The sequence below is a fragment of the Rissa tridactyla genome, chromosome 5 (genome assembly GCF_028500815.1).
Source record: "Rissa tridactyla isolate bRisTri1 chromosome 5, bRisTri1.patW.cur.20221130, whole genome shotgun sequence".
Classification (NCBI taxonomy): domain Eukaryota; kingdom Metazoa; phylum Chordata; class Aves; order Charadriiformes; family Laridae; genus Rissa; species Rissa tridactyla.
The window spans coordinates 29,585,284-29,608,529 of NC_071470.1; the positions used below are offsets into that span (position 1 = coordinate 29,585,284).

Here is a 23,246-nt window from a genome sequence, read left to right on the forward strand (position 1 = left end):
CAGACAACCATTAGCAACTTCAATTGTTTAATTTGCTATATCAATCATCTTACCTATTTAATTATCGGTTAATAGAAGAACGCATAGATAATAGTGTAAAAAAGTAAAATTACTCCTATGTCAGAGTTCAGGAGCATGTCCACTCAGGGAAAAAAACACCCAGCAGCTTGCAATAGTGAGATTAGCTCTACCAGGGCTTCAGGATAATGTATATTTGTATTAAAAGAGTCAAAATCATTCTTACCTTTCTTATTCCCCTGTAAAAAAAAAGATGTTATAATGTTTGACATAATGCGGTGAATATAAAGCAAGTACTGTAGTGCCTTTATTCTGTCAGACCACCTCCTGCATACAAGGTAGACTGGGCTGAGAGGAGCTTGCAGAAGAATTATCAAGGGCAAAGAAAGGTTTGAATCTCAAAAGAAATTGAAAACGTTGCAGTTTTTAGTGGAGAAAAGAGTTAGAGGACGTAATATGGGAGTGCATCATAGCAAGTGGAGAAAACAGGTGAACTGCAAATCATTCAGGACACAAATGTAACAAGATTCAGAAAAAGAAATCAAGGATATCCAGACTCCTAACAAATGGTAAATATATCATAGCTGAGACAGTGAGCCTCTTCCCTAAAATTTAGATATGTGGGACACGTTGCTTTTGTCCATTTTTTTGACCAATCACTCCGGAGCTGCTGCTGTTGGGCAGTCTGGCACAGAAGGACTACCAGCTGGTCCCAACTGCTTGAATGCTGCATAGATTTGTTCAACCACCTAAAAAAAAACCCCATGGAACCTACCTCCTGACAAATACCTGCGTGCATAGTAGTCAAGATGTCAGTCAAAAACTGAGTGGTAGAAAGAAAACATGCTAAATCGTGAGAGTAAGAGCACTTAGAAACTGTAACTCACAGAGATGGTGGTTGTGAGGAGGGAATAATAACCAGCTGCAAAACCCCAACAAAATTCAATTTGCTGCGTGTGCTTCATTACCCGAGAAGTAAACTATTGAGAGTTTCAAATGTTTCATTTTTACTGAGTACCACCTTTTCCAACACAGCTTTTCACAGAATAGAGTGAGAAGGAATACAAAGACTCCAAAAGCCTGAGCCAGCACCTCCCGTGAGCCTGTGAAGATTCGGCCATACCTCCGAAGTGGCCTGGATATGAAGAAGAAATGCAAGCCTCCAGTAGAATTTTAGACGTTCAAGAGGGTTGCAGTCTGTCATTGTGATACAAAAAACATTTGTCTTTTTTTCAGATATTCAAGATCTGAAAAATGGTAGACCCACCTGTGAGCTATCAAGTAATCACATAGGTCAAGGGCCAGTCTAGATCTTAGGAAGCTTAGAAGAACATAACCCTTTTCCTCACACACGAGTCAGAGGGACAGGAGAATATAAGGACCCCTTGGAACTGATGTGCCACACAGATGTCAGTGCTTGGGGTCTCACCTAGCTAATCTGCAAATAGCAGAACAGCATTTTCCTGCAGGTCTGTGAAAAGGCTAATAAAATTAATGGTCTGGCTTGGTCATACTTAGGAAACGTTAAATAGATGGTTCCTCATCAAAATAAGGAATGCAAGACCAGGCATCTCTCTTGGTCTGAACTGTATCTTTTTTGTTCACGCAAAACTAATCTTGTCTCAGAGGGTTATTACATTCCAGGTAGCTTCTGACAACTATGTATTTCCTTGTTTCTGCAATTCCAGTTTTCAGAGTTCTCCCCTGAACCACAAGGAAAAGAAATAGCAGAAGGTCAGACAAAAATGTCCAGCCTTCTCAGACAGCTATAATGGTAATCTGGCACGCCTGGTTTCCTATCTGGAACTGTTGGTCAGATATTCCTCATCAACCACAAAAATCCACGTGTTCCTTTGTCTCAAAGACTACGCTGATGAAATATCTTGGCTCGTTCAATGCTGTGTTTGAGACATGCCTTTTTGAAAATACATGAGGTGAGAATTAGGTCATACATCGGGGTTGTCATGAACAGCTGAGACGTACACTTCAGATCCAAGTGTGAAAATGAAATCTCTGACAGAATTCCCTTGCTTCTTGTATACATATCAAAATAGGTTCCTCCAAGATCTATATTGATCCTTTTGAGCTGCATAGTCATATCCATACTTACCAAAATGGTGAAAGACAGCATTTCCTGGAAAACAGGACTTTGGAGCAGTATCTTAATAACTTGAAAGAGCCTTATCTAAAAAACAGCTGATGATTTATTGAGACTCTCAGTTTGTTACTGCCAATGGTGGGCCACACTATTCTGGCAACGATTCTGGAATATTCTGGCAACGATTTATCTAATTACTCTGAAATGCATTTTCCATTTCATAATGCTATTTAAGATTAGCATATGGAACGCTAGAAATAAACCAGAACATTGATTATGCACATGTTAGTCTATTCACATTTAGTAAGATGCTCTTAAGTTCCTGAAAGAAGACTACATGACTAAAATTCCAATTTGCAGCTTTTAAATGGGGAAAATATGATATATTTTAGAAACAGAAGTGTTGTATTCTCTGGTATGCCATGTTCTTGTTTACGGAGTTTAGGTGATGTACAGAAGACTTAGCAGTGAAGTGAATTACAACAGTACTCACTTTATGGCTCTTTTACACTGGTGTATTTGGCTGGTGCCAAATCCAGCGCACAATTATCATATTGTAAATGAGAATTTAGTTAGGCTAAAACGCATAACTAAATAGGTCCCTACACCATATGACAGTAGATGCTTTAAATATAGAGTGATACGCTGACATGTATCATCTGAAAAACAGAACAGCTTATTGAGTTATGCCACCTTTGCACAGAACAGACATCTACAGACCATTTCAAACTTTCAGGAAAATGAAATAAGGAGGACACACAAGAGTACTTGTTCATCTAACGTCCGCAAAGGTTTTGTGTATGGAAGCCAAAATTCCTTTTTGGTTTTGGCTGGTAGTAGGAACGTAAGTTGATAAACTGACTGTCTTCTAAAACATTTTTGCGTGTTTGGCATCGAATACATGCCTGTTTGGTGAATAGTATAATGAACACAAAGAATTACTGTGTTAAGGCATTTTTTGAGATCTGTGCAATTCAAAGTACCATCCTGATGGCTTGAAAGTGATTTGGTAACATGCTCTAGAAACTGCCAATGGTTGGAAGACTGGTATTCCATCAATTGGTTAAAATTTGGCTTATTATTTTCACTTACAGACTGTAGGCATAAAATTAATTTCATCTAAGATTAGCTGGCTTGCAATGCGTACTTCTGCAGTTGGATTAGCCTTCTTACCATATTCAGTGGACAGAAATATGATAGAGGCAATTCATACAACTATTTTTGAACATTAGGATGTGACTGAAGTGCTTTTTTTCTCTTCACTTACCATAAAAGGGAGCACAGAATGACAAACTGACTCGTAGGCAAATATAGATAGATGATGGGGTACCACTCCTAGGTACAGTTGTGCATTGTGACAAGAACTGATGCTCATGAGCTAAAACATCTACATGGGGCTATGTAAAACAAGAGTTGTATCTGATTTAGGTAAGGCAGGACAAGAATCTTCAGGAGACACTTCTAAGGCTGGTGATGTTATAAGAGACTAGCTGGCTCAACACGTCATAAATAGGTCAGAGCTCACGTGCCTCATTGTCCTCACTTGTCATCACCTATATGTGTGTGTGTATGGTTGGACTCGATGATCTCACAGGTCCTTTCCAACCATGAAGATTCTATGATTCCATATATCCGCATAACACAGTACAGCAGCATGGAGCTGTTGATCACATGTTGCTTAGTAATGTACATTTTCCTTGCAGCATAGGTTGAATCCTACACTGGTACAATAGCTGCTGTGGTGAAGCGATTTTCAAACTATTTATGAGTATCCACATTGAACCTGATCTGCACTGGTATACGGATTTCTTTGGTCAACTGCAATTTTTTTTTTTCACTCACAGAGAAGAAGCCTGTAATCAATGTGATGTCCCAGGAAGGTGTAGATGAAAAGAGTGGTCTTCACCAATGTCAAACTTCATCATCGTTATTCTCCAACCAATTGCTCTCCTGGATTTAGATTTTCGTAGTACCAATGGAGCTTGCTGATGACATTTTAGACTGGCCTTTTTCAGTGTGCTGCCAGTGTTCACACCTAGGCAAAACACAGCAAGCTATTCTGAGGTTGAAGAGCATTATGGATGCAGACAACAGGTGATCAGGAGCTCTCACTTACAACTGGCTAATGGTTCTGTACACTGAACATCACCAGTTAAGCACTTTTTGCTTGGTCAGATGTGCCAGTTGCTAGATGGATGGCTGACATCATGACCAACTTTACTGTAACTGGACATTCAGAGGTACACTTATTGTGTAAGTGTACCTTACACAAATGTGCTCTACTCATTGAGCAAAACTAATACAAACTATGTATTATTTACACTAATACGATGGAAAGACTCCATCTAGCGCAGCACTCCAATCTAAAAATTATACACTCGTTAGCAAAATCATTCACTTATGTCTCTGTTTTAATGAATTTTTTAAACATTTGTATCATCAGACAAAACATTTAGGTCATGAGAAAATATTTATTTCCGACAGCATGGATTTCGAAAATTAGTTGGAAGAAGGCATGTTCAATGCTATGGTTTTGCCAATGCTGGGTCAGTTGAAACAGTGTGTTGTAGTGCATATATTAACCAGTTACTTTAAGGAAATGCAAAAAGACATAGTGAAGTAGGAAGTGAGTACAAACATTCAAGGCAGTAAAAATGCAGAATACTGACACATGGCTGAAAAACGTACTTTTTGTAATGCTCTTTTAGTATCACACAAAACTAGCAACTCACTTTAAAACATTCCTTGTCAGCAACCATACTTCTGACCATATGAAACTGTTAAATTTAATACAGTCTTTCAGCTGGAAGAGATATTAAGGTCTAACGCTCATATCAAACGCTTAGATTTTGTTAGCTTTGCTTGTTATTTAAGATAGTTTCAAGGTACTACACCAGTATCACATAGGGTTTGTGTTTTTTTTAAATTGATTTGTACAGAAACATGCAAATAGTAATGCATGAGGGTCTTATATACTTGATTATAATTGGATGTAGTATTGATAGAGCACACCAAGCTTTTTTTGTTACATTTTATGCTGAACTGTTCCATTTCCACACCTACCAGTTGCCATCCTAGTTCTCGTGGCTTACTGTGTAAAGCCAGAAAGTGGAGAAAGTAAGAATGTCTTTACTCGGGACATATATATTAATGAAAATAATTCTTTTATAGATAGATATCTCTATCTACATATAATTAAGATTACATGGTATTTTTATCAGCATGAAATGTAAAAAAAAAGTTCTCCAAACACCCCAAACTAGTAGGAAAACACAGTTAACTGGCACAATACACTCTTAAACCAGTTTTGTATAAGGCTTCAGTTTTCCTGACAAATGGGACTAAATTTTTAAGTAGGTCTGTATACATTTTAGTCATTATAACTGTTCTATGTCACAATATATTCTTAATAAAATAAAAACTCTTGTGTTGTAATTAAAGATAGCTAGTTACCTTCTAGACAAATATGACCTTTTAGAGAGTAGGCTGTGTCTAAAGTATAAGAAGTAGAATTAAGGTGCTTCCATATTTTTGCTTTCATTCTTAAAAAGTACCCCACATAAACAATTGCAATATTTGCTTGCGGACATGCTTTTCTTTGGCTTTTACCATATTCTTAATATCATGTGATCCCCCGTTGGAGAATTTTATATTCATTACTTACTTGATTTTGTAAAAATTGTGTTGTAAAACTTAATGGAACAAAATGTTGGATGCATTTCCTTTGTCACAGCTACACTTTTTCTCTTCCTTTCATAATTTCCGTTTGCATCAAGCAATAACTGCAAGCAACAATAAATTTAAAGCTAGATTTTTTTGCACGTTGTAAACTGGGTAGGACCAGGAGTTACTGACAAAACCATCTGGTCATGCAAGATTAGCAAATTCTCTGTATTCCAACGCGTTGCCATCTAATCTGTCCTGTTTCCCCGACACATACTAACACAATGAAGCTGGACAATGGTTCAACAGCAAGTGCATGTGATAGTTCTGGCAAGACTATTTTTGTTTTGATTAAGCACATATTTCATCCGGGAGGGGCTAGAAAAGCAGGGCCTTTTTCTTCAGGTCATTCCGCTTCCAAAGTGCCAGACGATCAAATTCCTCAATGCTCATTTTGAAGACTTCCTGGAACTCTTCAGGGGACAAATGCCTCTTGAAAATGAAAATACAAAAGGTATCATTAAGCTCTTCTGTGCACATGAATATTTCTGCCCTTCCTAAGTTTTAAAACACACCACAAAATAATGCATGAGGATTTGCATTTAAATTCCCAAACTGCTTCTGGAAAAGACCGTATCAAAACCAAATGAGCTCAGAGTAGATGGGAAATAACATTATTGATGGCAGTAGGAACTTTAAAAAAAACCAAACCACTTTTCAATAGAGTTCCAACTGAGCAGAAGCTGTGGTCCTTGGAAAAATGATGTGTTTATACATGGTGCTTGATGACAGAGCATGCCGAGACAAATTTAAGCTATTCCAGGACTTTAAAGAGATTGATAACAATGTAATTTCAGAGTTTGATTTGTTTTGCCTTGATCTTTAATGAGAGTGGTGGATGCCACACTGGTCCACTAATAGCAGCCTTGTAACAAAGGAGAGAGCACACTGCTAAATTCTTAAATCCAAAATGTGCTTATCCATGGGGATAAACTCGTATCAGAAGCCCAAGCTGGATAACGATTTTGTTTTTAAATGCCAAGAACTATGCTTCTATTTGATGCTTTCATGATTCAGTATTAAAAAAAAAGAAAAGGGAGAGAGAAAAAGGGGAGAATACCAACATAAAGAATTGGAAGGAGGTAAGATAACAATTACCTAACAATTATTAATACACATACAGAAAAGGCAAAAAAGATAAATGTGTGAATTAGAAAGGAATATCATATAAAATTCTTCTAATAATTGTGGACTAACTCTTGTTCAAGCATGTCAGTAGTATCAGTTATAGTTCTCTACTTCTGATGTGTTAAGCACACACCGTCTAAAAAGGACACATTCCATGCAATGAGAATTACAAATTGCAATTTTTAAACATGGACTCCACAAAGATTTCCTTGAAACCTGGGACCAGCCCTACAATCTAACTCTCTCCTCCCCAACTGAGCTTTTTACTTGAAGTTTCCAAGGTGCAGGTCTCCTTCCTGGACACCCCAGCAGACCTGTCCCAAGCACCTCGGCGCCTGCACCCAGAAATGAGCTTCCCAAAGCTGCTAAGTGGAGGAAACGCTTGGACATCTCTCACACAGCAGAATCAGGCTCATCACACATTAGACAACCACATTATTTCAAGGGAGGGATATTGGCCTTTTCCTTTTGTCTCACCGCCTCCTGGTTGCAGGACTTCCCAGGAGGTGGGAAACCTGAGTTCAATGTCCTCATCACTTGGAAGAGGCTCAAAACGGCCATTTAGTCCACATCACTCACTCTCAAGATGCATGCCAGCAAGCCAGCCAGGAGGGTAGTTTCAGAGGAGATGCAGTCCTCATGAATGTGAATAATGCTGAGTGCAAGATGCTGAAGGTAGAGGGGAGCACAGCACTCCCCAGGGGAAGGGGGGCCACTGGGTCCTTTGGGCTATGTTTTTACTGGTAGTTCAAATAAGCCAAGGTTGTCTATCATTTGAATCCCGGTCCCAGCATTGTCTGGAAGAGTGCTTGCCACCATTAGCCAAAATCGTGGCAGGGAGCATGCTGACATGCCCTGGTAATCCCACAATAGTTTACCTAACCAGGATGGACACAGCCCCATTGGCCTACCTTACCCAAAGCTATTTTTTGGACAATTTTGACTTTCCACTTCCTAACAATGCATTTATATTTTCAATGTAAATTACCCAAGGAAAATTAATGAAATTGTTTGTAAGAAATCACTACATTTAATTACCTTCAATGGTCATTATGGGCCCTTGTGGTTTCTTAAAAAAGGACAGCCTTGGTTTTTTTCCCTTGAGATTCCACATATTCAGAACAACAGTGACTAATATTTTGGAACAGAGCCTTCATTTTTCATTTGACCAATGATAGCAACCCACCATAAGCACTATGCATAGCATGGAACAAACACGCCATGCATATTTGGCAAAGGAGATCCTGTTTCGCATGGAAATGAGCAACATCTGACAACGTATTTTAGAAACAATGTCTCACTAACAGAATTTAATTCTACTGGGTTTGGAAAGAAAAAGTAACTTCGCTCTGCACTGAATTTTTTTTTCATATTTTCCTGGTAATCCAGCGGACAAATGTGAGCAAGCTTAACTTCACTAATTTCTCACAGCAAGGAACCTGTCTGTAAACTTTGGGATTGAAAAAGAAGTCTGGATGAGCAAAGTATATCATATTTTGTTTTATGTTGCTTTCCAGATTGTGGGTAAGACTTGAGATCCTGAGACTCCTCACTCAGGAGAAAGCTGCAGTTCATACTCAAAGAGAAAATCAGAAAGCCCATACCCTGCAGGTAAATCCACTTTGCCAATCACACAAAACCATAGGAAATGTAAAACTTCAAAAGGAATGTTTCCACCATTTTTAATCTTGAGGTAAATTACACCATGTCTTCCTAGAAACTACTGTGGTCTCATCAGATCCGTTCCAATACTGAAGGTCAAGTAGGGAGAGTCCGCAAGCCCTACATCAGGCCTCTTCTGCTGGGTGTCGAATACTCGCTATGCTTCCCCTCCCAACGAAGCTTGCCACCAGTCTCAGAACAAGCTCTGCAATCCCCCCTTTCCTCTCCAAGGCCGTACTTTGCCATTTATCATTTTGCTTTGCCCTCAGGCTTACTGAGTTTTCAGTCTGCAGGCATCTATCCAAGCCAGTATGAATTAGATTTGTGCTCTGCTCCTCTGCTTGTATCCAGATGACATCACCTTCATTCCTTGCATGCACTCATTTTCTAATTATATGGAAGTTTTGTTTTACACCGGCACCATTTTTTTTTCCCCTTACAGAAGCTCTCACTTGGTGCCGCCTGGTCCAAAAGGAGTTGAAAGTTTCCATCCCAGGGATGCAGTAGCAGAGACTGAGGTTGGGAACGCATGAGTTTCGCTTATTTTCACCTCCCTTTCCACTAGGAAGTTTCTTTGCTTTTAATTCTCCACATTCTGTGTCCCTCATCTCAAGGACTAACAGTCAGACTGCAATATTAACAAAGTTTCTTACTCCATCAATGCATTACCCACACTTGAAATTAATTCTAGAGGAAAGGAACACTTCCCTTTGATCTGAACCCTCTTCTGAGGGAACCAGTCTGTGCCCAACGTAGCATAATTCTCATTGTTTTCCCCTCCATCTCAGAAACTTTCACCATCTCTTTCTTAAGCACCATGGGCTGTAGCTTTGGGACCAACCCTAGAAGCAGCAATGATTACGGTCCTGTCTGCAAATTCTGGAATAAACCTTGATCCCAGAAAGATGTCATCAAATTGGCAAAGCTTCAGATAAAAGTAACAAAAGTAATCACGGGTTGCAGAGTTTGATTTATGAGGAAAGACTAAAAGGCCTAAGTATGTATAAGCTTAGCCAAATGATGACTAAGGGAGAATATGGTAAATGTCTACAAGTATTTGAAGGGTCTAAACACCATGGGAATAGGGCAGTGTGGGAAGTTTATGTTCATACTTTTCTTTGTATGTCCGATGTTAAATTTTTTCTGCACTATTGTTGGGACTTTCCTAAACCTTACAGCTTTAAGACCTAGAGCTCTTCCCAAACAAAGGCAGAGAAAATGCACCACTAAGAAATATTAGATTGATTTATCTTTCTTCTCAGCTATTTGAATATTAATTTGTCTTAACTGAAGCGTTATGTTGTCTCATTAGTCAAACAAAAGAACGGAAATTGAAAATTATGTGTAGGGAATAGGGAGGATATTCATCTTGAGGTATGAGAGAAGATATGTGTGTAAAGCTATGCTTTACAGGGCCAAGAACATTATATCTTTTATTTTTTTTCATCCTTTTTTTATGATTGGGTCAGCTTAAAATATCCAGCTATGTTAATAGTGCATCATTGGGCCGTTAAATGAATGGCCCAACTTACTAGTAAAAGTAAAATTCATTTCTTTTTTTTTTTTTTACTAGTCTTGGCCTTGTTTACATAGGAAGTCTGGGTGTTTTACAGCGTGCTAGTAACCAATTCTTAATTCCCTTTGTGACAATTTGGCCATATTCAGGCAGCTTAACTCAATCTAATTCTCTGCTCTGCATCAACAGCAAAGCTGGGCACGCTGCAGACACTGAGGAGGGTACAGAGGACCAGATTAAGTTCCCCTTCTGCCCACACTCTGAACTGGCTGCATTTGGCTGAGCTCAGTTTGGAAGCTGCATAGTGATGTTAAGGTGATGCTACCTGAAAGCCCTGCTAAAAGATAAAGTAAATCGCTTAAAGATGGTTCATCGCTAAAATGGCTGCTAAACGGGAGCTCGTGGCATCAGAACATCAGCATTTTGTGAAACTGTCACACTAGAAAGGACTACCACATCATATCGTTTTGATAAAATTGTATTAATCTGAGGCTTGTAAAGTTAATAGTGCTCAACCTTTTGTTCTGGGTAGCGTGTCACGTTAGCTTGCATGAGAAATGAGAGAAAGACAGTGAGACTCAATTTCAGTAAAGTGCTGGTCCCACCAGATGTGCCCACAGGTCGCGGCAGTGGCTTTGTGCGGAAGAGTAGAGTCGTGTCTCCAGAAGCGCAATCTCTCACCTGCACTGACAGCATTTTGGATTACAGAAATGGGGTCAAACCATTGGGATCCCACTTTGGGAAGCCTGAAGGTGGCCTGCAGGCTTGGGAACCGAATGCTGCTGCTGTAATTCCTCACCTGGATGTTACCTATCTGGCACAGTGCTGTGTAAGAAGGGTCGCCACACCTCGCTGTAATTATGCAGCTCGCCCTCCTACAACACACACATGCACAACGGAAGAATTAAAACGTAAATGTTTCTTATTAAGATATACAGAACTAAGCAAGGGCTGAGCTAAGCCTCTCTACTGCCGCACAACCACTATAATGGAAAATCCTCATGCTTTACGGAACACGATCATTAAAATGAGCCGTCCAGATACTTGCTCATTTCTGAGTCTCTCAGAACAAAGGTAATTAATTGCACATTCAAATACTTGCTCTACAGTGTTATCTCAGAAAGAAGAGATGCTTTTCGCTGTAAATTAATGAGGCTTGTCTCTATTTTTCTGTGGCCTGCCAAAAGGTCACTAATCATTCTAAACAGAGTTATAATGTTTATTTAATTCAATGAGATTTCTTTTCCCCAAGAATAATTGTACTTTTAATGAAATTCAGAGATCTTCAAAACCAATACGTAAGAACATGGCATTAGAGTGAATAAGTCACAGGAAGGGAAAATTGCAATTAACCTACAGCCATACTGCAGTAAGCTGTGACCAGGTCATGCTGCACAAGCATGTTTACTCTGTGTCAGTAATTGGATGGGAATCTTCCTGTGAAAACCTGCTGATGTAGGACATCCAGGGGATATCATACTTCTTCATGAGTCAATATTGAACCAATGAACCAACACAGTGGATGGCAGGAGGTGATGAGCTGAAGACTAGAAAAATCAAAGCCCGGATTCCTAGATGTCATTTAAAACCTCGGGTTTGTTTCTCTTTTGCTTTTTGTTACATTATGTTATAGGAAATGACAGCTGAGCTTTACATTACCTTTGCCTGAATCCATAGTGAATCTTTCAGCTAGTCTCTCTCTGAAGCACTGCTGTGCGCTCTATTTTATAGAGTGAAAATTTAAGTAGTTGTCCACTTCAATTCATTTTTATTCAGAGTCCTTGTAATACTTCCAACCTCTGATCCACAAAATCCAGAAGTAAAAGCTACAGGATCTTTTCCAGAGTCTTCAAAATGCAAACCAGTCAAACTAAACAGGGATTTACTGGGAAAGGTTTACCCACAGGTAAGCAAGCATTCATGTAAATAACCAGATCTTAGCTCTTTTAGGGTAGTTAGAGCAGAGGCTTTGCTGGTGGGACATAGTCTTTTCCTGTATTCAGATCTAGCATGTTAAAAGTATGTCAACTGAATACATTTCAAACAATAACTGCTACATCCCTTCTCCAGTTTTTTCTCCTCTCCCTCCCATTCCCTTCTCCTGCGCCTCTCAAAGTTAGCCCAAATATTACTTTCAGACGCCCAATCCTAATTTTCTAGAAAATGTTCTCTTTCATCTACTGAATTTCGAATCCTCATTCTGCTTTCACAAGGCTTGCACTTTCCCCCCTTTTTTCTGTAGCACTGCTGGGGCTCAGCAGGCTTTTCAGAGGTTTCTTCTAAGCCTACTGCGTGGCTAATTCCAAAACTGTACTTAGCCATGTGCCATGTTCCCAAGGGAGTACTGAATGTTATGCTCATCTACAAAGTAATTAAGCTTCACGCTCAATAAGTGTTTCAAACTATTAAGTAATTATGTGATAGGGGAGGGAACGTTAAGAAACGGCATGAGTTGCCACCTAATGAACTTCAAAAAGGTATCAAAAGATAACTAGAGCAACTCCATTGATCAGGGGATGAGGCAGTAGGTGCTACAATTGCGGTTACACTAGATGAGGGCACTTAGTCACAACACTGAATAGTTGTGCAACTTGGAGCACTTGTGCAACCGAGCCTTGGAAGCAGGCATAGATCCCCCTCTCCTCTGCTTCCACATAGCAATGTGGGTCCCCAGACAGGCTCCCAGGAAAAACTGTGCAACAGAAGCAATGAGGAAGGGAGTGTGAAACCTTTCCCCCTGCCGATGTAGCCCCAAGCATCTATACAAGGCTCCTGGACCTGTGGATGTATCTCATTTAGTATCTCAGGGTATCATGAAACTTCACAGAGAAGCTGCCTTCCACTCAGCACGACTACTGGGGGGTATTTAAAATCTAACCTCTTATGAAATATCACAAGGCACAAGCAAACTATTCTACAGTAGCGTTGTACATCCAGTATTTTCCTCAGCTGTGTAATTATGCCATAAGCTGAAAAGATACAAGTATTTCACTCAGGGATATCAATATATTACCTACATAGTGGTAGACAGTAGAACATCTCTGAAGATAACTTGTGCCACCATTCTGTCATTCAACTAAACGAGCCCTTTCATGCTGACAGTTACAGAAGTAATCACCTTCAACAGACTGATCAACATGCTACATAATTAAGAAAATAATTCATAAATAAAACTAAGTCTGCGAATCCATAATGAATAATGAAAATATATAGAGGATATTGAGTTTCCAAAATTTAAGACACGTAAATGCAATTTTGTCTTAAAAGGTAGATGACTATTGAACTGGAGAATCTAATGAAGTTATTTATTGTGTTTTCATGTATTTTAGCGCCAGCACTTGTTTGGATATTTGTCCCAGACTCACAGCCAGGGCTCAAAGGTTTGGTTTCAGGTGGTATGTCTACGGTCTTTGGGCATCATCCAAAAAAGTATGCTGGAGTCAACATGAAACTTCCCATATTCATTTGTTTTAGGTACAAAATACCTGAAAGCAGATTTTCCAGTTTCCCCTAGTTTTGGCTTTAGTGCATCCATAACATGAATGCTCCACATCTAATCCCGGTTCCCTCTCACAGTGTTTCCACTCTGATAGGAATAGCTTTTGTAATTTCTAATGTGTATTTTAATTTTACAATGGGTCTTTTCATAAGGGCTTTGAAAACTGATCTGGACATCCAGCACTGATCATGATGCAAGCAAATGCCTAGAATAAGAAACATCACACAAACGTTTTGCAAGTTTAGACAGTGTGAAGTTCCACTGAATTCAGCGAACTGCACTTTTTCACGCCAGATTCATTGTGAAGTGAGCCCGTAACCTCAAATTCAGCCCCAAACTACAAACTGCACTTCTCTATGTTAAAACACACAGCATTCCAGTTTTGCTCTGATTTTCTCCATCTGAGCTCCAGAGGAGGTGGGACGCACAACATTACTTGTATGAATGACATCTAGGAGCTGGGACTGTTATAAATTCAGGCCCAATTACTGGAAACCAGTCCTAAAATGGTTGCAGCCCAAATGGCTAGAACCCAGGGTGATTGTTGAATAAAAACTAGTGGAAAAAAATGTCATGCCTAAAACAAATCCAGACAAGCAGTTTCAGGAGGAAAAGCATGTTTGAATTAATGTGAGTGCTCTGTTCAAACAAGACCGCACCCATGTTTAAATCTCTCATTTCTGTTTACAAGAGAACAAGGTGGCAGATGAAGGTTTGCTACTCGACATTCCAGAATTTTTTTTTTCCTTAGCAATTGTTTCAGTGTATCCTTGTTAAACAAAGAATGAACAGGCTCAAACAAAAGTGGAATAATATACTTTCTACTGTATTTGATAGGCATGAACGAATAATGCTTTTAACTCTCTGACATTCAAAAGAAAAGGCTAAAGAAGCTAAGATACATTAAGATAAGAAAATCAAATGAAAACACTAAAAGATGGTTTCCAAATGGATGACTATGTTGGCTTTCAAAACTACCAGCCTGTGACCACAAAAGAAATCTTATACTCTCTGATAAAAGCAACTTCAGGAGGAAAAAAATAAACCTATGCAGCTGGGCATGAACCTCCAATGTGGATGTGCAAGCACTGAATCACATTGTTGTGACTGAATAACAGGCAAACGATATCCAATCTAAGATAAAAGTATCAATTGCATGCTTTTAGCAGCCCAAGGCCTAAATCATAAAAGGTATTCAAGTACTTAAAAGAGGTATCAAGATTTTCAAAAGTGTCCATAAGCCCAACTTCCTTTGGAAAAAAACCCAAAACAGGTCATGTGGAACACCACAGGGAAACCAGCAGGTAAGGAATGTGCTAATGTGTACCATCCAAAGGTGATATTTTAGTCCCTGCAAACACAGGACTTTAGTTGTCCAAAATAGAGAAGTTTGCTCCAGGACACTTATATTTAAACCTCTGTCTAATAAAATGATCCTTTCAATACAAAATGTTCCAAGATAGAACAAATTATGCATGTTTTTTACAAATGCTATTGCAGCAAAGGTAGCTTAGAATCCTATTTTGTTATCCAACCTAAGCAAATAAGAGACCTATGGATGCCTTCAAAGCATGGCCAACTTTAAAATTAGACCACATCCCTCAGGGGATGTCCAGCGAATTTTGCCTGCCTGCAGGGATGGAGACTCCACAGCCTCTTGGGCAACCTGTTCCAGTGCACTGTCCTCCCTGTGAGGAACTTGTCCCTTACGTCTAATTGTGATTTCCCTTCCTGCAACTTGTGACTGCTTCCTCTTGGCCTTCCAGTGCCTACTTCTGAGAAGGCTATGTTTTCCTCTATAACCCCTTTACTGCAAAGGTGCGCTGCTGACTCATGTTCAGCTCATTTTCCAACAGGTACATTTCTGCAGAGCTGCTCCCCCCATCTTGTGCTGCTGAATGGTGTTATTCTGTCACAAGTGCAGGAATCTGGATTTACCTTCATTGAACTTCATGAAGTACCTGTCAACCCATTCCCCAAGCCTGGCCAGGTCCCTCTGCTCACCAGAGCATCACCTGCTCTCCTCCCCAGTTTGTGTCATCTGCAGACATGGTGAGGGTGCAATTCCTCGTCTTCACCCAGACTGTATGACCCCAATCCTGTCCTACTGCTTTGTTGTTCTGTTCGTTATCTGAATTAACTTGTTCTTCACCATTTCCCATTAGAATAGCTCACAGGAATGCTCCTCTGTTCATCTAACATTAGAATAACCAGCTCTGTGGTATAGAGGAACTTCTAAAAAGCCTCCTGAGCCAAATCCTTATCTAGTGTAAATTCAGCTTGTACTAAATGAAGATCCAGGCTATTCATTCAAAAGTCAGAGTGACAGTAACGTATTTAAAAATCAGCAGGTCATTTATTATAACTAGTTCTCAATGCTGCATGTCTTACTTCACTGTTGGCATAAACATCTCCTGGAGAAGCACAAGAACTGGGCTACTTCTACCTCACTGCTGAGTTAGAACAAGCAAACAAAAACATGCCGAGTGTTTCTGCGCTTAGATATATGTGCTTTTGAAGAAAGAATTCCTATTATTTGAATGCATTTATTACCAGTTGAGCCTTCCTAATCTCTAGATACTTCTTAGGCTTAGAAAAATATGCATTTTTACAAGAAAATATTTTCTATAATCCTTAAAATAAATTTCTTACACAACAGCGTAATCTTAAAAATACTCACAATGGGAGCAAAGTTAGGAAAATACTACCACCCATTAAAACCCCACCCTCCTGCGATCCTTGACCACTAGCCGAGGCCTTCGTTACAGCCTCCCTTAATTTGACTGAAGGAGCTAATACCATTTAGTTGAGTTCACTTTCCATGACAGAAGCATTCAATATAGGAGACTTCCCTTGTAAGAGGGAATCAGAGACAAACAACAGTGCCTTTTCCATGACATTTATGCCAGATCATTCAAAGTTCATAACAAACTGTTTCACAAACAGGAGCCTGCTTCAAGTCAACTTGCAAGAGGGCTGTTAAATAAAGCTAGCTCATGCAGACTTATTCAACTTATTACTCTTAAGTAGACTAGGAAATCAGAAACATGACGTGTGAGATATTCTAATCATACTGGACATGGTAAGACTGCTTTCAGGTTTGATAGCTGATATAAAACACAATGGCTCTAGGTCTCCTTCCAGTGACATCACCTGTATCTTGCCCACAGCCATCACAGCCAGGAGCTCCCGCTGATTTGCGGCAGCGAGAGCAAGGTGAGGCTTCAGTTCACTAAACTCATCATAACAAAACCGGAATATTAGAACATGGATTTTTTTCTTAAAAGATTTTCCATGATTAATCAATCTACAGCTTGGATAATGCATGGGCTCAGCAGTGCTATTACCTTCACCACTTCTGTAGGCACAATCCAGCCCTTTCAAGAGTGACACTTCCTGTGCAGGACGAAAACACGAGACCAGCCGGCAACCCATTCTGCTCACAGAGGGCACTTGCTTCCTAGACATCTGTGAGCATCGAACCACACCCTCTAGTGAATGTGAAATGGAGCTCGAGAAAAGGTGAAATCTAACCTTAAAAACCTGCTTCCAGTATTGCTTCCCAAAAGCTTGAAGATAACAAAATATGCTAAGCGGGTCCTCTACTAACAGATGGTGGGTATGTCTAACCCTGGTCTGCTCCTGTGCAAACCAATAAACTCCCGTAGTCCTGGGCTCTTGGAGCCTGGGTCTCACCCAAGCCTGAAATCTGCTGAATGCACAAGTCAGCAACTAAGTTACAATCTTCTTCTTCTGCCACAAGAGGAAATAACGACAAACTGCTTTTCTATGCAAAGGCACTTATTTCCAGCAACTCTGTAATGCAGAAGGAAGGGTCAGGGAGGAGGGGAAGAGGCCGGCAGGGAAGGCAACCGTTTGTGCCTGTCAACTCTGCATATGGTTTGAATGTGTACATGAGCTGCTGCCTCTGTTTCTCCAGTAGTTGTAATCCTGCTAATTTAATTGTTTAAAAACCGACCAATCCCTAATGAATGTAAGATGGTCTCCAAAGGAGTCCTTCCTGCAGACACGTGCGTTTAACACAGTGCAACAATCAGCAGGGTCAGCCTGGTCCCCTTATCACTTTCCTGGTGCGGGTTCGAAGCAGATCTCGTTTATTGTTCTTTTTGCAAACCTCTGTGAGATCTTTGAAGCGGTCGGGCTCCTTGAGGCATCAGGCACCGGGCTGCACCTGGTACCAGGCAGACCCAGCAATTCCTCTGTTAAACAAACAGCGATCCCAGCTGAGGACAGCGTATGAGTTACGGATAATGGCAGCCGGGACAGGCACGATCCATCCAAAGCAAACTATACGTTGCCTTAAAAAAAGCAATTTGGAGATGCATTTGCTATTCAGACGAGCCTGATGTGTTTAAACAAAGACTCTATTCTTTAATACACACACACACGCATGTATGTATATACATGAAAGAATCCTTTAGAGGATGTGTCCAGATGAGTATCCCTCCAACTCCCTGCTCCTTATTCTGGAACCATTATTCTTTTTATTATTGCTACCATGCCTTGCTATACCCTAGGCTTGAAACAGCACACATTTGAGGCTCTTTTTTCCTTACAATCAAATCAATACCACTTGCTGGGTAATCAGGCGACAAGCACATTTAAGTATTTAAGAACATAGCATCATTTCCAAAATATACTTCACTTATAAGAATTTGGTAAATTTTTATTTTTTTTAAATAAGGAACTTCCTGCTACTTCAGTTTTTCTTCTTTTTTTTTACTTTAATATTAAAGTTTCTTTCTTCTTTTCTTGTCACATCATGAAGTTAAAAACACGATAAATTTATTTAAATATAAATCTTCCCCAGAGTCCAATATTGTTAATCACATAATTTTTCTTGAACTCTCTCTTCTTCTGAATAGGAATTTACGCAAAGATACATTAGTTTAATAATTTAGGTGAGTCTTTATTCAATCCTGTCATTAATCACTCAAAAAAACCCAACCTCGTGAATTTCGCTTGAACACTGACTTCAGGATTTGGCCTTTGGAAACTAAGCTTTCCTTTACAATAAATTATATCTGCATTTCTCCAGCTTATACTACTACTCCTTGAGAGAGGTGGACGCTACAGCAAACCTGTAGCACAGTGATCATGGATTGCACAGACAAAGCATAGGTTGAATAAGGCAATGGACCAGAAACACAGGCCCATACATTTGCAGGATAAATGGAGATTTTTTTTATAATACTCGGGTTATTCTAGGAGGGTGTCTTTTATAGGAATTAAAAAAACAAGTTTACAGGCACCCCATTCTATAATCATGGGGTTCATCAGTATCTTTGTAAAACACCATTTGGTCAGACATTTGCCAGGCTTTTGGCTACTCTTTTTTAGTTAAACTGCCTACATACTAGTGTTCTGAAATAAAATATAATATGTAATGTTATTCCTCTCTTCTCTCTATTCTTTTGTTGCTATTACTTGGGCACAGGAATATCTAAGATGGTAAAGAAAGAGGACAAAGACTTGCAAAGCCATCAAGTAAATACCATTCCTACCTCCAGCCTGGTCCTGTCCACATCCTTAGGCAATTTCACACGAACTCGGTTTGTTACAATAAGTGTTTTATAAGGATAAATCTGTTAAAGAGACAAGAGCATGTGAACTCCAGCCAAATCTGATTCTGATGCGTGGAAATGACAGTGCGGGGAACTTACTAATTTAAATGGTACATACTTGCATCCTGATTTGACATATATTTCACTGGGACAAAAATTAACAAAATAAAATTAAAAAAAAAAAAAAGGAACACATGTAACCTTGCTAGGAAGTGCTGAATCTGATTGTTCTTCCAGTGTTGGAAAAGCCCGTCTTACCTTGTATTCTGCAAGAGAACGAGAACAGGTTCACAGTTTAGAATTTAGAGGCTTCTTTTGGAGTAACTGCAATGAACATCTGGGTACATCAGCATTTTGTTATGCTACTACATTTCTCTCTTCTCAATAGTTATTGTTGAACTGCATGCATAGTAAACATTTCACCCCCGTGCTCTGAATGCCTATAACACCGTCCATTACCGAAGCAATAGTCCTTGAAACCAAAGGCTTATTACAGAAAATTCATCTCCCGATGCCATTGGGTTACACAGTGTCTGGCAAAATTGGGAATTTCTTTTTACAGGGGGCTTTCGTGCAGAGTTAAGTCAGTCTGTCATCCCAAAGTCCTGCCCTTACTGTTCTTTACTGAAAATAGTTAAAATATATGGATTATTACAGGCATGTCAGTTTGGGAACATATATGAAAACCATTGAGTTAATACAATATTCCAAGATGCCAACATCCTGCACTTGGGCTGACTGCAGTAGGAATAACAACAGTGAAGAAAAGATCGTTTGGGGATGTGGGGAAAATGACTCCTGGATCTAAACTAGCACAAGAGTATTGTAGTTAGGTCAGTATATGACTATACATGATATGACCACCACAAGGTCATCTGTTCACAACGATGACTAAATACAACCAGGATAGCTGGTATGTTTTCATAGACCTTTTTATGGTCTGAAATGAAATTAGAGATAAGTCTACTTTTCAAAATCTGTACTTTAAACTATTCAAACACAGAGACAAAGATTTGTATCAACACAGAGGCATGAAGTGAAGCATTAGAGTAAGGTTTTTAAAACGAGATTAAGTGTCTTGGAAACAAAATCCTGCTCTTCCCCATGAGTAGATGCATGTTCCTAAATTGCTTCCTCTCTTTGATATGAAACCACCACCACCACCACAGAGGCTGTTGCCACATATTGAGGACACTGAGATTGACTCAGCCTAATTGCACCACTTTATGATGCAGACTTCAGTCAGGCCTTTATGTTCAGTTAGATAAAAAGAAGATTCACTGTGAAAACATGACGCTGAGCTGGGTCTCTGTCTAGTCATTATTATGTGAAGCTCTGAGAATAGTAACCTTTATGGCAACATGTTAATGAGCATCCTCAAAGGAAGAAAACATGAAGTGGAGTGGAAATGATATTGCAATGTACCTTTCATCCCCCAGCTCGCCTCCTGGTCCGTTTCATATTGGCCCATATTTTCAGGCTGAAAGAGGAAAAAAAAGAAATGTAGCAGCAAAATACACCACAAAACCACACTGTACATTGTGGGGAGGAAAAAAAAAAATAAAAATCAGCTGGTACCACACAACCAAAATACAGATCCTCGTGAGAGAGAAAGAGGAATAAGTCTCATTGGAACTTGACCTAATTGCTCACAGCAGGCATCCCAAATGCTCACAACACCCATCAACCTACGATTACAGAGATGGAGTTCTGTCTGTAGAAGAGGATGGAGTGCCTGGGTCCTTGGAGGCACTGCAGGTGCAGTTTGCTGCCTACGCTCTGAACTTCTACAGACCAGTGAAAGCTGGCGCTTGGATGTCACTCAGAGAGGCAACTGCAGTGTCATGTCAACCCACCCCACCTCTAAGCCCTTTGGACATTTTTGAGCTCTGATTCCTCACAGCTTTCAATGAGACAGAAAGGTGTCAGAAAGCCACCAGCCACCCCCATTTGAAGACCTGGCAGTAAGGTAAGACTGAGATTGTCACATGCCTTTCCCTGTGATGCAGATGTCTTACTGCCATTGTCACAAATCACTTATGCTGCACTGAAACTTGTCTCTTTCTGCTTTTGGCTTCACAATGCTGATGCCACTGAGAGCAGGGAGAACTGTACATATGTGCCATTGCTTTGTTTGACCCACTGTCTTTTTCCTTTGCTGGCCAGCGCTATGATGAAAAACATTACAGGAGATCACTAAAGCACTATTATATGATTTTTTTCCCCTGAGTCTCATTTTTGCCTGTTAAGGTATCAACGGTGTGCACAGCTATGCTGACAATAACCTGCAAGGCTCCTTATTGTTTGGTTTTGGTTTATTTTGTTATGCAGCAGTGAGATGGCTGATTAAAAATAACAAACCACAAAAGCCGGTATGAACCTGCAATCCAAAGAGCGGACACCCATTCTGAGAAGAATTTTGGCCTCAAGGATTTGACCATGAGCAACCTTTTCAACTTTCCTACAGTTTTCAGATGGGAGGTTGGACCCTTTAGGTGGGACAAATGCTGCCATCTGCTGCTTTCATGTTACATTGCAGGGCTTCAGCTGATGGAGTTTGCTCCACTGCTGATGGAGTTTGGCTTGGCCTCATCCGTGTGAAGCCCGCTGATGGCTTTGGTGCCTCACCAGTGCAGAGGCTGGGCGCAGGTCTGTCGCTCGCTCGCTTCAGGTTACTGGTAACCATTACTCTGAGAAGTCAGAAAAAAGCTTTTGACTCAGAGGCAGGGACAGGTTTATCTAGAGCCTTTCAAATTCCTAAATCTCATTTGATCAAGTTGCCAGTGTCACTGGTTCCTTCAGAGAGGAATTCAAGCATCCAGGTATTGAAGCAACGCAGGCACAATTATTCTTGTAATATTAACTCAAAGGGATGAAGGTTTCAGGAGCTACTGAAAAATTCATTTAGCTACCCTCTGACAGTTGTTTTCTTGTAGCTCCTTCCCCAGTGATAAGAGCCAAACTGCAGGTCATTGGAAGTTTAATCCCGCTCATGTACTTTTGCAGCTTTTACATCTTCCTTTGGAGAAAGGAGGGTATTTGAACAAGGTCCTGTCCATGTAATTTAGACACAAATCAATCTTCAAAATGTAAGTGCATATGCACCTATGTATTGCCAATTTGTCACCATAATGAGTTTGTACCTAAAAATACAAGCCATGAACTGAGAACCCATAACACTAGATGCCAGAGAGACACCACAGTGTCAAAGATGCTTTTTTCCTAAAGACTTAAAAAAACTATAAAAAAGGATTAGAAAAAGAACGCCTAGTCTGATCTGTTCATAATTTTGTTATGCATTTTGCTTTCTAGATTGCTGCCTGCCATTCTCTCTGTATCGCTCTCTCCCCGCCTTAGAAGTACAATGACTCTATGCATATATACATATATATATATATATATACACAAACACACACATACTAAAAAAACCAGAACAGATGGTTCAAGAAATGCAATGGATGTGGGCTGCTCCACCTTTGCTCTAAGATCATTACTTGCCTAATTAGGCCTAACCCACTCTATCATTAATTCAAGCTATACTGTGATCTATTAATATGTGCAGCCTGTACACTTTTGGACTGCTGTTTCTTTTGGGAGGAGAATCAAGATTCCTAATGCTTATGTTGCACACAATTAAAAGGAGAAGCCTCAGTCTGTCTTACTCTTGCAGACAGACAAACTGTAACCCACACAGGGTATGAATCTGTCAGACAAGGCTGGCAGCCAAAACATCTTTGAATTGTTATTACTGTGTAGATTTTCAGCTACTTACTAAGCTGCCTATTTATGATACACTCTTGGCTGGAGAATGCATTTAAATGTATACCTACCTGATGTAAGCCATTCTTTCCGTAGCCAGGTAGAGAAGCTGATTTAGAATATGGAAATCCTGTAAAAGATATAATATACAGCTATATTTTTTTTGTAAATCCTTTACAGCCTACTAAAACACAGAATTCAAGAAACCATCCAGAAACTGAAAGTACAAGATCAATATGTACATTCTATTAACGAGAT

General features: G+C 39.8%; 1 protein-coding gene across 3 annotated transcripts in view; it reads right to left on the reverse strand.

Moving 5' to 3' along the window:
• Positions 1-4,506: 4,506 nt before the first annotated feature.
• ABLIM2 (actin binding LIM protein family member 2) overlaps positions 4,507-23,246 on the reverse strand; it is a 145,318-nt gene continuing 126,578 nt past the window's right edge. For 2 of the 3 annotated variants that reach the window (XM_054202675.1, XM_054202676.1), the window contains exons 17-21: positions 23,060-23,118; positions 20,655-20,709; positions 19,431-19,495; positions 19,170-19,250; positions 4,507-6,271 (exon numbers count right to left, since the gene is read on the reverse strand). In XM_054202675.1, coding sequence (XP_054058650.1) covers positions 6,158-6,271; positions 19,170-19,250; positions 19,431-19,495; positions 20,655-20,709; positions 23,060-23,118 — 374 coding nt within the window. In that variant the 3' untranslated portion in view covers positions 4,507-6,157. The remainder of the gene's footprint in view (positions 6,272-19,169; positions 19,251-19,430; positions 19,496-20,654; positions 20,710-23,059; positions 23,119-23,246) is intronic. The other variant, XM_054202677.1, reaches the window with a different exon arrangement.